This window comes from Somniosus microcephalus, chromosome 4 (genome assembly GCF_052327205.1).
Source record: "Somniosus microcephalus isolate GS21.2 chromosome 4, FLI_Smic_1.0, whole genome shotgun sequence".
Classification (NCBI taxonomy): Eukaryota; Metazoa; Chordata; class Chondrichthyes; order Squaliformes; family Somniosidae; genus Somniosus; species Somniosus microcephalus.
In genome coordinates this window covers 174,146,012-174,158,366 of record NC_140990.1, presented here as the reverse complement: position 1 = coordinate 174,158,366, position 12,355 = coordinate 174,146,012, and the positions used below count along the sequence as shown (strand labels likewise).

General features: G+C 45.6%; 1 protein-coding gene across 2 annotated transcripts in view; it reads left to right on the top strand.

Moving 5' to 3' along the window:
• plekhm3 (pleckstrin homology domain containing M3) overlaps positions 1–12,355 on the top strand; it is a 109,935-nt gene that overhangs the window by 47,618 nt on the left and 49,962 nt on the right. For both annotated transcript variants that reach the window (XM_085985476.1, XM_085985477.1), the window contains exon 4: positions 5,972–6,117. In XM_085985476.1, coding sequence (XP_085841602.1) covers positions 5,972–6,117 — 146 coding nt within the window. The remainder of the gene's footprint in view (positions 1–5,971; positions 6,118–12,355) is intronic.

Below are 12,355 nucleotides of genomic sequence, written 5' to 3'. Positions count from 1 at the left end.
CATCCCTTACGACACTGGCTGGCGATGCTGTACACACATCATACAGGCATTCCATCCAGGTGCGTTTTACTAACCTAAAGCACAAAGCACTAAGGAGCTGAGGAAGTGAATGACAGACACTGATAAAGGGAGAAGGGCCTCGAGGTCTATGTTCAGGCTGAAGGAAGAATGTGGCGGATAAATACTCACGCCGCTGTGCTTGCTTCCTCCGTTATTTCATGAACTTTTCTCCCCTCCTGAAAGCGGTAACCGCATGTTTGGCATATGACTGCACAGACACCTCTGGTGTCTCACCCAAGTGGCCACTATTCATGTCTGAGCCTTAAAGGTGAGCGTTGTCGTGCTATTAGAGTCATAGAGTTTTACAGCACAGAAAGAGGCCCTTCGGCCCATCGTGTCTGCGCCGCCCATCCATCCCTGTCCAGTCTAATCCCATTTTCCAGCATTTGGTCCATAGCCTTGTATGCAATGGCATTTCAAGTGCTCATCCAAATGCTTCTTGAATGTTGAGGGTTCCTGCCTCTACCACCCTTTCAGGCATTGAGTTCCACATTCCAACCACCCTCTGGGTGAAAAAGTTCCTCCTCAAATCCCCTCTAAATCTCCTGCCCCTTACCCTGAATCTATGCCCCCTTGTTATTGACCCCCCTACTAAGGGGAAAAGTTCCTCCTTTATCTACCCTATCTATGCCCCTCATCATTTTGTACACCTCAATCAGGTCCCCCCTCAGCCTTCTTTGCTCCAAGGAAAACAACCCCAGCCTGTCCAGCCTCTCTTCATAGCTGAGGCGCTCCATCCCAGGTAACATCCTGGTGAATCTTCTCTGCACCCTCTCCAAAGCAATCACATCCTTCCTATAGTGAGGCGACCAGAACTGCACACAGTACTCCAGCTGTGGCCTTACCAGCGTTTTGTACAGCTCCATCATAACCTCCCTGCTCTTATATTCTATGCCTCGGCTAATGAAGGCAAGTATCCCATATGCCTTTTTAACCACCTTATCTACCTGTTCCGCTGCCTTCAGGGATCTATGTACATGTACACCAAGGTCCCTCTGACCCTCTGTACTTCCTAGGGTCCTACCACTCATTGTGTATTCCCTTGCCTTATTTGTTCATCCAAAATGCATCACCTCGCACTTTTCAGGGTTAAATTCTTTTTGCCACTTTTCCGCCCATCTGACCAACCCGTTTATATCGTCCTGTAGCCTGAGGCTTTCCTCCTCGCAATTTACCACCCCACCAATTTTCGTGTCATCTGCGAACTTACTGATCATACCTTCTACATTCTCATCCAGATCATTTATGTAGATCACAAACAACAAGGGACCCAGCACCGACCCCTGAGGTACCCCACTGGACACAGGCTTCCAGTCACAAAAGCAACCTTCGACCATCACCCTCTGCCTCCTGCCACTCAGCCAGTTTAGGATCCAACGCGCCAAGGCACCCTGGATCCCATGGGCTCTTACCTTCTTGACCAGTCTCCTATGCGGGACTTTGTCAAAAGCTTTACTGAAATCCATGTAAACCACATCCACAGCATTTCCCTCATCCACACACCTAGTCACCCCCTCGAAAAATTCAATCAGATTGGTCAGACATGATTTACCCTTGACAAAGCCATGCTGACTATCCCTGATTAATCCTTGCCTCTCCAAGTGGAGACTAATTTTGTCCCTCAGAATTTTTTCCAATAATTTCCCTACCACAGATGTTAGGCTCACTGGCCTGTAATTCCCTGGTTTATCCCTGCTACCCTTCTTGAATAATGGTACTACGTTAGCTGTTCTCCAGTCCTCTGGTACATCCCCCTGTGGCCAGAGAGGTTCTGAAAATTTGTGTCAGAGCCCCTGCAATCTCCTCCTTTGCCTCCCACAGCAGCCTGGGATACATCTCGTCCGGGCCTGGGGATTTATCCACTTTTTGGCCTGCTAAAACCGCTAGCACCTCCTCCCTCTCGATGCTAATATGTTCAAGTATGTCACAGTCCCCTTGCCCGATTTCTATGTCTGCATCGTCTTTCTCCATAGTGAACACAGATGCAAAAAATTCATTTAAAACCCCGCCTACATCATCTGGCTCTACACACAGATTGCCACTTTGGTCCCTAATGGGCCCTACCCTTTCCCTGGTTATCCTCTTGCCCTTAATATACTTATAAAACATCTTAGGATTTTCCTTTATTTTGCTCGCCAGTGTTATTTCATGGCCCCTCCTCGCCCTCCTAATTTCTTTTTTAAGTATGCCCCTGCACTTTTTATACTCCTAGGGCTTCTTCTGTCTTTAGTCTTTTGTAACTGCTAAAAGCCCCCCTTTTTATTTCTAGTGCATTTTTGTATATCCCTTGTCATCCAAGGTTCCCTTTGCTTGTTGGTCCCACCCTTGACCTTTACAGGAACATGTTGGCGTTGTACTCTCTCTATTTCCCTTCTGAAAGTCTCCCACTGTTTTGATGTGGATTTTCCTATAAGTAGCTGCTCCCAGTCCACTTTGGCCAGATCCTGCCTTATCATATTAAAATCGGCCTTCCCCCAATTTAGAACCCTTATTTCCGGGCCGTCCTTGTCTTTTTCCATGACCACCTTAAATCTCACCGAATTATGGTCACTGTCGCCAAAATGCTCTCCTACTGACACTTCCACCACTTGCCCGGCTACATTCCCCAGAATTAGGTCCAGTACCGCCCCCTCTCTTGTAGGACTTTCTACATGTTGGCTCAAAAAGCTCTCCTGGATGCACTTTAAGAATTTTGCACCCTCTAAGCCTTTCACACTCTGACTATCCCAATTTATATTGGGGAAGTTGAAATCCCCCACTATTATTACCCTATTATTTTCGCACTTTTCTGAGATTTGCCTATATATCTGTTCCTCTATCTCCCCCTGACTGTTTGGGGGCCTATAGTACACTCCCAGCAAAGTGCTTGCCCCCTTTTTGTTTTTAAGTTCTACCCATATGGCCTCATTAGAGGAACCCGCTAATATATCATCCCTCCTTACAGCAGTAATTGACTCCTTAATTAATATTGCAACACCCCCTCCCCTTTTACACCCCCCTCTGTCTCGCCTGAAGATTCTATACCCCGGAATATTGAGCTGCCAGTCCTGACCCTCCCTCAACCATGTCTCCGTGATAGCAACAATATCGTACTCCCATGTGTTCAACAACAACTTCAGTTCATCCACCTTATTTGCAAGACTCCTTGCATTAAAATAAATGCCTTCCAGCCCTGCCATATTCTCTTTTGCCTTCACATATTTGCTCTGCCTTCCCAGCTGACTTGTTTTTCCCTCTGTATTTGGCTGTAAATCACCCCCTACTATAGCTCCACTCTGTACCCCATCCCCCTGCCAAGTTAGTTTAAACCCCCCCCAGCAGTGCTAGCAAACCTCCCCGCAAGGATATTGGTTCCCCTCTGGTTCAGGTGTAAACCGTCCGACTTGTACAAGTCCCACCTTTCCCAGAAGCAGACCCATTGATCCAGGAAACTAAAGCCCTCCCCCCTGCACCATCCCTTTAGCCACGCATTCATCTGTTCTATCTTCCTATTCCTATACACACTAGCACGTGGCACCGGGAGTAATCCAGAGATTACAACCCTTGAGGTCCTGCTCTTTAATCCTTCACCTAGCTCCCTAAATTCTTGCTGCAGGACCTCATCCCTCTTTTTACCTATGTCGTTGGTACCAATGTGGACCACGACCACTGGCTGTTCACCCTCCCCCTCCAGAATGCCCTGCAGCCGCTCAGTGACATCCTTGACCCTGGCACCAGGGAGGCAACAAACCATCCTGGATTCACGTCTACGGCCACAGAAACGCCTATCTGTTCCCCTTACTATAGAATCCCCTACCACTATTGCTCTCCCACTCTTTTTCCCCCCTTCCTGGGCAGCAGGAGCACCCCCATTCTCGGGAGGCATCGTAGCTGAGCCCCATCTTGCCCTCACTCGCACTTTCCAGGAGGGATTACTGGAGATGAATAGGGGACAGGAACCCTTACTGATGTGTTTTTCCCCTCCTTCTCCCAATTCAGCAATGCTGAAATAAAAACAGAAAATGCTGGAAAATACTCAGCAGGCCAGGCAGCATCTGTGGAGAGAGAAACCGAGTTAATGTTTCAGGTCAATGCAATGTTGAGGCCAATTGTAGCTCCTTTACTAGTGTCCTGACACAGACTGAAACACTTCCATTACCATCAATAGATAACAGAAGTGAAAATAATAATTTTGTAAGGTAGTTTTTACTGAAGGCATTTTCACAATCATTCAGTTCTTTGCCTGGATGTGCGAGATGGTCCTTTGCTTTTAAGTTTGTGCTATTTAAAACAGGAAATCGATCAATGGGGCTCATGCGATTGCTCTTGCTGTCTTTGGGCTGCTGAGGGCAAAGAAAAAAATCATCCCAGATTCCAGCTCCTGAACATTGGAAAGTGCAAACATGTAGGTGTTGCACGAGGACGGAATTGGGCTAGGCCGTGGCACAGCCCAGGGTGTGTCGTCACCTGACCCTCGCTGTCCAATCAGATATAAGACAAATGGTCACCTGTGGCTGAGGCAGGCAGCGTCTGTAATATCAGATCCCAACATTAGTCAATGTTATCACTGCACTGTAAAGAAAGAGCAAGGGCCTGTGTTTGGTTCTTTTTCTGCTGAGGGTTTCGCTGAACTTTATTCTTTTGGAACTGGGCAGCTCTCCAGCAGTGCGTGAAATTGATTGGAAATCCTCTTTGCCAGCGCCGTCTTGCTGCACTTTCACAAGGCTGTCTTCGCAGTGGCTCAGTGGAGCTCTGCTGCACATGCTCAGTTATATGCACTTCCACTCCATTTAAGCACTGCCGGTGCTGGCATTTGGCGGCGCTATTACTGAAATTGGAATGACAACAGAGGAGATTATCAGCATTGGCCCCCTGTGAGGGGATGCGCGGCTAGTTGATGTAGTGTTGCATATCTTACTGCTGCAATCATTGTGGGGACATTGGGTGGCACAGTGACCTTTCACCTCTGGGACCCGGGTTGAAGCTCAACGTAGACTGATGAGCTCTTCTATTAGCTATGGGCAGCTGCAATCCAGTTCCCAATAGGCGTTCGCCTACAACACAAAACCATCCCCAATTTGGTGCTAGTTGGCAACAACACTGCGAGACCACTGGTGTGAGCATTGGAAAAAGCGCCCTTCTGATTTTGGGAGACTGAAGCACGTCACTGGGGCACAGTAGAGTGAACTCTACACTCGTTGCTTGATATTGATGCTGGGCACCCAAAATAGGAAGTGAACGGCAGCAACATCCCTCCCTTTACAAAACCGATGAAATGGCTGAAAACGCCATGATGTGCGTCTGCAAATTTCCAAGGCTTTTGTGAGAAATAAGATGCAAATTTCCTCCCATACAATGTGTTCACAGGACTGTGGATGAAACTGGGCAGAAGTAATTTCCTTACAATTGTGCAGTAACTTTTTTTTGTTAAAAATCATATTCTCTAACTTACTCCCCTATATTTAGAATCTATTCTCCCATTTGTCACCTCTCTAAACAGTCAACAACCTCGGTATTTAATCTTTAATCTGGTGTTAGCCGTGGCTCAATGGGTAGCACTCTTGCCACTGTGTCAGGAGGTCATGGATTCAAGCCCCACTCCAGAGACGCAAGCACAAAATCTAGGCTGACACTCCAGTGCAGTACTGAGGGAATGCAATACTGTTGGAGGAGACGTTAAACTGAGGCCCCGACCTCCCTCTCGTGGATGTAAAAATCCCACGGCACTATTTTGAAGAGCAGGGTAGTTCTCCCTGGTATCCTGGCCAATATTTAGCCATCAACCAAGATCACTAAAAAAAAAAAAAAAGCAGATGATCTGGTCATTATCACCTTGCTGTTTGTGAGACCTGGCTTTGCACAAATTGGCTGCTGCATTTCCTTCCTTTCATTCTTTAATTTACAATTCCAAGAATTCTATTTTTTTTAATAGGATGTCAGAGACCAGTGGGACTGTCCTATGGGAATGCCAAGGTGTGCGCCTACAGTGGCTGGTACTATTGCCAAGCATGTCACGTGGACGATGTGTTTCTGATCCCTGCTCGACTGGTTCACAACTGGGACACTGCAAAACATAAGGTGCGTTACTCCTTCACAACCTCTCTCGGACTGCAACTTGCATTTATACAGCGCCTGTAACGTAGTAAAATGTCCCAAGGCGCTTCACAGGAGCGTTATCAGACAGAAATTGACACCAAGCCACATAAGGAGATATTGGGACAAGTGAGCAAAAGCTCGGTCAAAGAGGTCGGTTTTGAGGGGCATCTTAAAGGAGAGGAGAAACGGCGAGGCTTAGGGAGGGAATTCCAGAGCTTAGGGCCTAGGCAGCTGAAGGCACAGCTACCAATCGTGGAGCAGTGGAAATGATGGACCAACTTTGGAGAAGCGAAGGGGTCTTGGATGGTTGTAATGCTGGAGGTTACAGAGATAGTGGGGGGCGAGGCCATGGAAAGATTTGAAAACAAGGATGAGATTTTTTAAATCGCGATGTTGCTGGGCCAGGAGCCCATGTAAGTCAGCGAGCACGGGGTGATGGGTGAACAGGACTTGGACACGCAGCAGCGATAAACATGGTAGCTTCATCAGTTCATGAAGAAAATATGCAGCTATTTTTGTAGCCAGTCTTAAATTTACTGTAAGTTTCCCAGTGCGCCTCTCGCTTTTCACGGGCGTGCTTGGAGTAATGTACAGATGGAAATGTCCTGATGCTGAACAGCAATGATTGTTCGCCCTGTCAGCTGTGGCTCAGTTGGTAGCATTTTTGCCACTGGGCCACAAGATCCTGGGTTCAAGTCCAACTCCACAGACTTGAGCACAAAATCTAGACCAACTCCCAGTGCAGTACTGAGGCAGCGCTGCCGTCTTTCGGATGAGAAGTTAAACCAAGGCCCCGTCTACCCTCTCGGGTGTTCGCAAGAGATCCCATGGCACTATTTCAAAGAAGAGCTGGCGAATTCACCAAGTAAGTCAACCTTTGCAGACTTGCTGCTGGATGGTTCGAGAACAAGGACCCTGGAGAAGGTCGCCCTCATCTCAGTTTGGGGATTGGTGCATGGTGTGGCTACACTAAAATGGCAGGGAATAAATAAATTTAAAACGGAAGCAAAAAAGAACCATAATGAGGGGCACTGTGGAATTAATAGTGAAAAACAAAGACGGACTTGAATTTGTATAAAGTGCCTTTTACAACCTCGGGACATCCCAAAGTGCTTTGCAGCCAATGAAGTACTTTTTGAAATGTAGTCACTGTTGTAATGTAGAAAACACGGCAGCCAATTTGCGCACGGCAAGCTCCCACAGCAATGTAGTAATGACCAGAGAATCTGTTTTGATTTTGCTGGAGGGATAAATATTGGCCAAGACATCGGGGAGAACTCCCCTGCCCTTCAAAATAGTGCCATGCAATCTTTCATGTCCAGCTGAGAGAGAATATAGGAACAGGCCATTTAGTCCCTTAAACCTGTCCCATCATTCAATGAGATCATGGCTGATCTGTGACCTAACTATATATACCCACCTTGCCCCATATCCCTTAATATTGTTGTTTAACAAAAATCTATCAATCTCTGATGTAAAATTAACAATTGATCTAGCATCAAAAGCAGGACCTCAAAGGTAGTAATTTCAGGATTACTCCCAGTGCCACGTGCTGACGAGAGCAGAAATAAGAGAATTGACCAGATGAATGTGTGGCTGGAGAGATGGTGTAGGAGGGAGGGATTTAAATTCCTGAGGCATTGGGACCGATTCTGGGGAAGGTGGGGCCTGTACAAGCTGGACGGGTTACACCTCGGCCGAACTGGGATCAATATCCTCGCAGGGGAGTTTGCTAGTGCTGTTGGGAAGGATTTAAACTAGTTTGTCAGGGGACTGGGAACCTAAGTGTGGGCCCAGAACAGAGAGAAGCAAAGTTGGAAGTGCAAGTTAGAAAAGTAGTCAGCAAAACTAGTAGGGAGCAGAAACAAAGGCCAACAGTAAAGAGGGTCAAAATGCAGAAAAATATTAAACCGGCAAAGTTGAAGGCACTTTATCTAAATGCACGTAGCATTCGCAACAAGGTGGATGAATTAATGGCACTAATCGAAGTAAATGGGTATGATATAATTGCCATTACAGAAACATGGTTGTAGGGTAACCAAAGCTGGGAACTGAATGTTCCAGGGTGCTCAACATTTAGGAAGGACAGACAAAAAGGAAAAGGAGGTGGCGTAGCGTTGTTAATAAGGGATGAGATCGGTACAGTAGAGATAAAAGATCTTGGCTTCGCAGATCGTGATGTAGAACTGGAATAGTTTGGGTGGAGCTAAGAAACAGCAAAGGGTTGAAAACATTGGTGGGAGTTGTGTATAGGCCGCCAAACAGTAGTGGTAATGTAGGGCACAGTATCAATCAAGAGATTAGAAGTACATGTAACAAGGGCAGTACCGTAATCGTGGGGGACTTTAATCTACATATTGACTGGGCAAATCAAATTACCACTAATGGTGTGGAGGATGAATTCTTGGAATACATGCGAGATGGTTTCCTGGATCAGTATGTGGAGGAACCAACCAGGGAACAGGCTATTCTGGATCTGGTAGGGTGTAATGAGAAAGGGCTAATCAATAATCTTGTGGTAAAGGGGCCTTTAGGGACAAATGATAATAATATGATTGAATTTTACATTAAGTTTGAGAGTGATGTAGTCCAATCTGAAACTAAGGTCTTCAATCTAAACAGAGGAAACTACAAGGGTATGAGGGACAAGTTGGCCATGGTAGATTGGGGGACTACACTAAAAGGTATGAAGGTGGTCATACAATGGCTAACATTCAAGGAAATAATGCATAATTTGCAACATATATTCCTCTAGAGCATACAAACCCAAAAGGAAAAGTGATCCAACCATGGCTAACAAAAGAAATTAAAGCTAGTATTAAGTCAAAGGAGGAAGCTTATAAAGTTGCCAGAAAAAGTGGTCAGCCTGAGGATTGGGATCTTTTTAGAAATCAGCAAAGGGAGACCAAGAAATTGATAAAGGGAAAATGGAATATGAGCACAAACTAGCAAAAAATATAAAAGCGGATTGTAAAAGCTTCTATAGGCATGTGAAAAGGAAAAGACTGGCGAAGGTAAATGTAGGTCCTTTACAGTCAGAGACGGGAGAATTTATAATGGGGAATGAGGAAATGGCCGAGAAATGAAATAAATAATTTGTTTCTGTCTTCACGGAGGAAGACACAGAAAATCTCCCAGAAATACAAGAAAACCAAGTGTGTGGCGAGAATGAGGAACTTAAAGAAATTATTATTAGAAAAAAAAATGTACTAGCAAAATTAATGGACTAAAAGTCGATAAATCTCAAGGACCGGATGACTTACATCCTAGGGTTTTAAAAGAGGTGGCCATTGGGATAGTGGATGCATTGGTTGTCATCTTCCTTTGGAACGGTTGCTGCAGATTGAAAGATAACAAATGTAACCCCACTATTTAAGAAAGGAGGGAGAGAGAAAACAGGGAACTACAGACCTGTTAGCCTCATCAGTAGTTGGAAAAATGCTGGAATCTGTTATAAAGGATGCAATAACTGGGCACTTAGAAACTATTAGTAAGATTGGGCAGAGTCAACATGGATTTATGAAAGGGAAGTCCTGTTTGACAAACCTATTGGCGTTCTTTGAGGATATAACTAGTGGAGTAGACAAAGGGGAACTGGTAGATGCGGTGTATTTGGATTTTCAGCAGGCCTTCGATAAGGTCCCACGCAAGAGGTTGGTGAACAAAATTAGGGCACGTGGAATTGGGGGTAATATACTAGCATGGATTGAGAATTGGTTAACAGACAGAAAACAAAAAGTAGGGATAAACGGGTCTTTTTCAGGATGGCAGGCTGTGACTAGTGGGGTACCACAAGGATCGGTGCTTGGGCCCCAGCTATTCACAATGATTTGGATGAGGGGACTAAATGTAACCTTTCCAAATTTGCTGATGACACAAAGCTAGGTGGCAGTGTCAGTTGCGAAGAGGCTTCAAGGGGATCTCGACAGGCTCAGTGAGTGGGCGAGAACATGGCAGATGGATTATAATGTGGATAAATGTGAAGTTATCCACTTTGGTAGAAAAAACAGAAAGGCAGAGTATTTCCTAAATGGTGAAAGATTGGGGAATGCCGATGCTCAAAGGGACCTGGGTGTCCTTGTACATGAGTCACAAAGTGAATGTGCAGGTGCAGCAAGCCATTAGGAAGGCAAATGGTATGCTGGCCTTCATTACAGAGGATTTGAATACACGAGTAAAGAAGTCTTACTCCAATTATATAGGGCGTTGGTGAGACCACATCTGGAGTGCTGTGTACAATTTTGGTCTCCTTACCTAAGGAAGGATATACTTGCCATAGAGGAAGTACAACGAAGGTTCACAAGATTGATTCCTGAGATGGCAGGACAGTTGTATAAGAGATTAAGTAAACTAGGCCTGGATTCTTTTGAATTCAGAAGAATGAGAGGGGATCTCATTGAAGCATACAAAATTATTGCAGGGCTTGATAGGATGGATGCTGGGAGAATGTTTCCCTTAGCTGGGGAGTCTAGAACCAGGGGCCACAGCCTGAGGATGAAGGGTAGGCCATTCAGGACTGAGATGAGAAGAAATTTCTTCAGAGGGTGGTGAATCTTTGAAACTCTCTACCCCAGAGGGCTGTGGAGGCTCAGTCATTGGGTATATTCAAAACGGAAGTCGATAGATTTCTGACTAGTAAAGGCATCAAGGGATATGGCGATAGGGCCGGTGAATGGAATTGAGGCAGAAGATCAGCCATGATCTCACTGAATGGCGGAGCAGGCTCGAAGGGCCGAATGGCCTACTCCTGCTCCTATTTCTTTATGATCTTATCAACTGCCATTTGCAGAAGAGAGTTCCAAACTTCTACCCCCCTTTGCATATAGAACTGTTTCTGAACTTCACTCCTGAAAGGCCTGGCTCTAATTTTTAGGCTATGTTCCCTAATCCTAGATTCCCCAACCAGCAGAAATAGTTTATCTCTATCTACCCTGTCAGTTCCCCTTAATATCTTGAAAACTTCAATCAGATCACCTCTTAATCCTCTAAATGCCAGGGAATACAACCCTAGTTTGTGTAATCTCTCCTCTTTAGAAAATTAAGGGGTGATATGATGAAAGTTTTCAAGATATTAAGGAGAGACGGGCCTCGGTTTTAGGTCTCATCTGAAAGACAGCACCTCCGACAGTGCAGCACTCCCTCAGTTCTGCATTGGAGTGTCAGCCTGAATTTTATGCTCAAATCCCTGGAGTGGACTTGAACCCACAATCTTCTGTCTCAGAAGCGAGAGTGGTACCGACTGAGCTACTATCAATGGTAGAATAGCCTGTCTTGGCTCACACAAGCACGGCCGCTTAGATGAGGTACCACCACTGTGGAACTCCCCATACTCCCCATGAGTCAGAGACTATTGGCTGAGATGGTAGGGTTGCCCACTGGTTGGACATATTCCTGGCGGTTTCCTCACATGACCTCCTGCCTCCAACCGCCCCACCCCCAATACTCCCGCCATTGGTCGCTGAAAACATCTATCCTCCTGGCGCATCACCTTCCCACCACAATCGGAAAGTGAATAGACTCTTCATTACCCAATTGGTTGATGCTTGACTTGTCAGTCAATCCGCCTTTTCCCCCCATATCTGACATTTTTATAACTAATAAGCAAAATTGTTCAAAGAAAATTTTAAAAAACGACCACAACTTTTTTAATGACCTTAAGATTTTTCTCACGAGTTGCTCGCAGCAGATTAATGTTCAAGTCTTGCCAACCCTCCAGAATTGCCCCGGAGTTTCCAAGTGCAACCCTACGAGGGGTGTGGTGATTTATACACACACATTCTGATCCGTGTTTGACAGATGTGACAATGCATTATAATTCAACACACACACGGGGCCATGACACCACCTTGCTTGACTAAAGGTTCAAATGTAAACAAAACTGCTTGGCGTGACTGGTCAAAGTGACACTTTAGCAGGGCAGAAGTAAGTGAGATGGGATGACAAAGGAAGTTTGTGCATTGATCAGAGTTATCCATCAGTCCTTGGGATTGTGTGGGTGCTTGCTGTGTGCAAATTGGCTGCTGCGTTTCCTACATTACAACAATGACTACACTTCAAAAGTACTTTGTTGACTGTGAAGCACTTTGGGACATCCTGAGGTCATGAAAAACACTATATAAGTGCTAGTCTGTTTTTCTTCATTTTCTCTGAGTTGATGAAATCTCTAAGTTCACACCTCCTTTCTTGCCAACCACGTTTCCCCCTCATTGACAACTCCCTC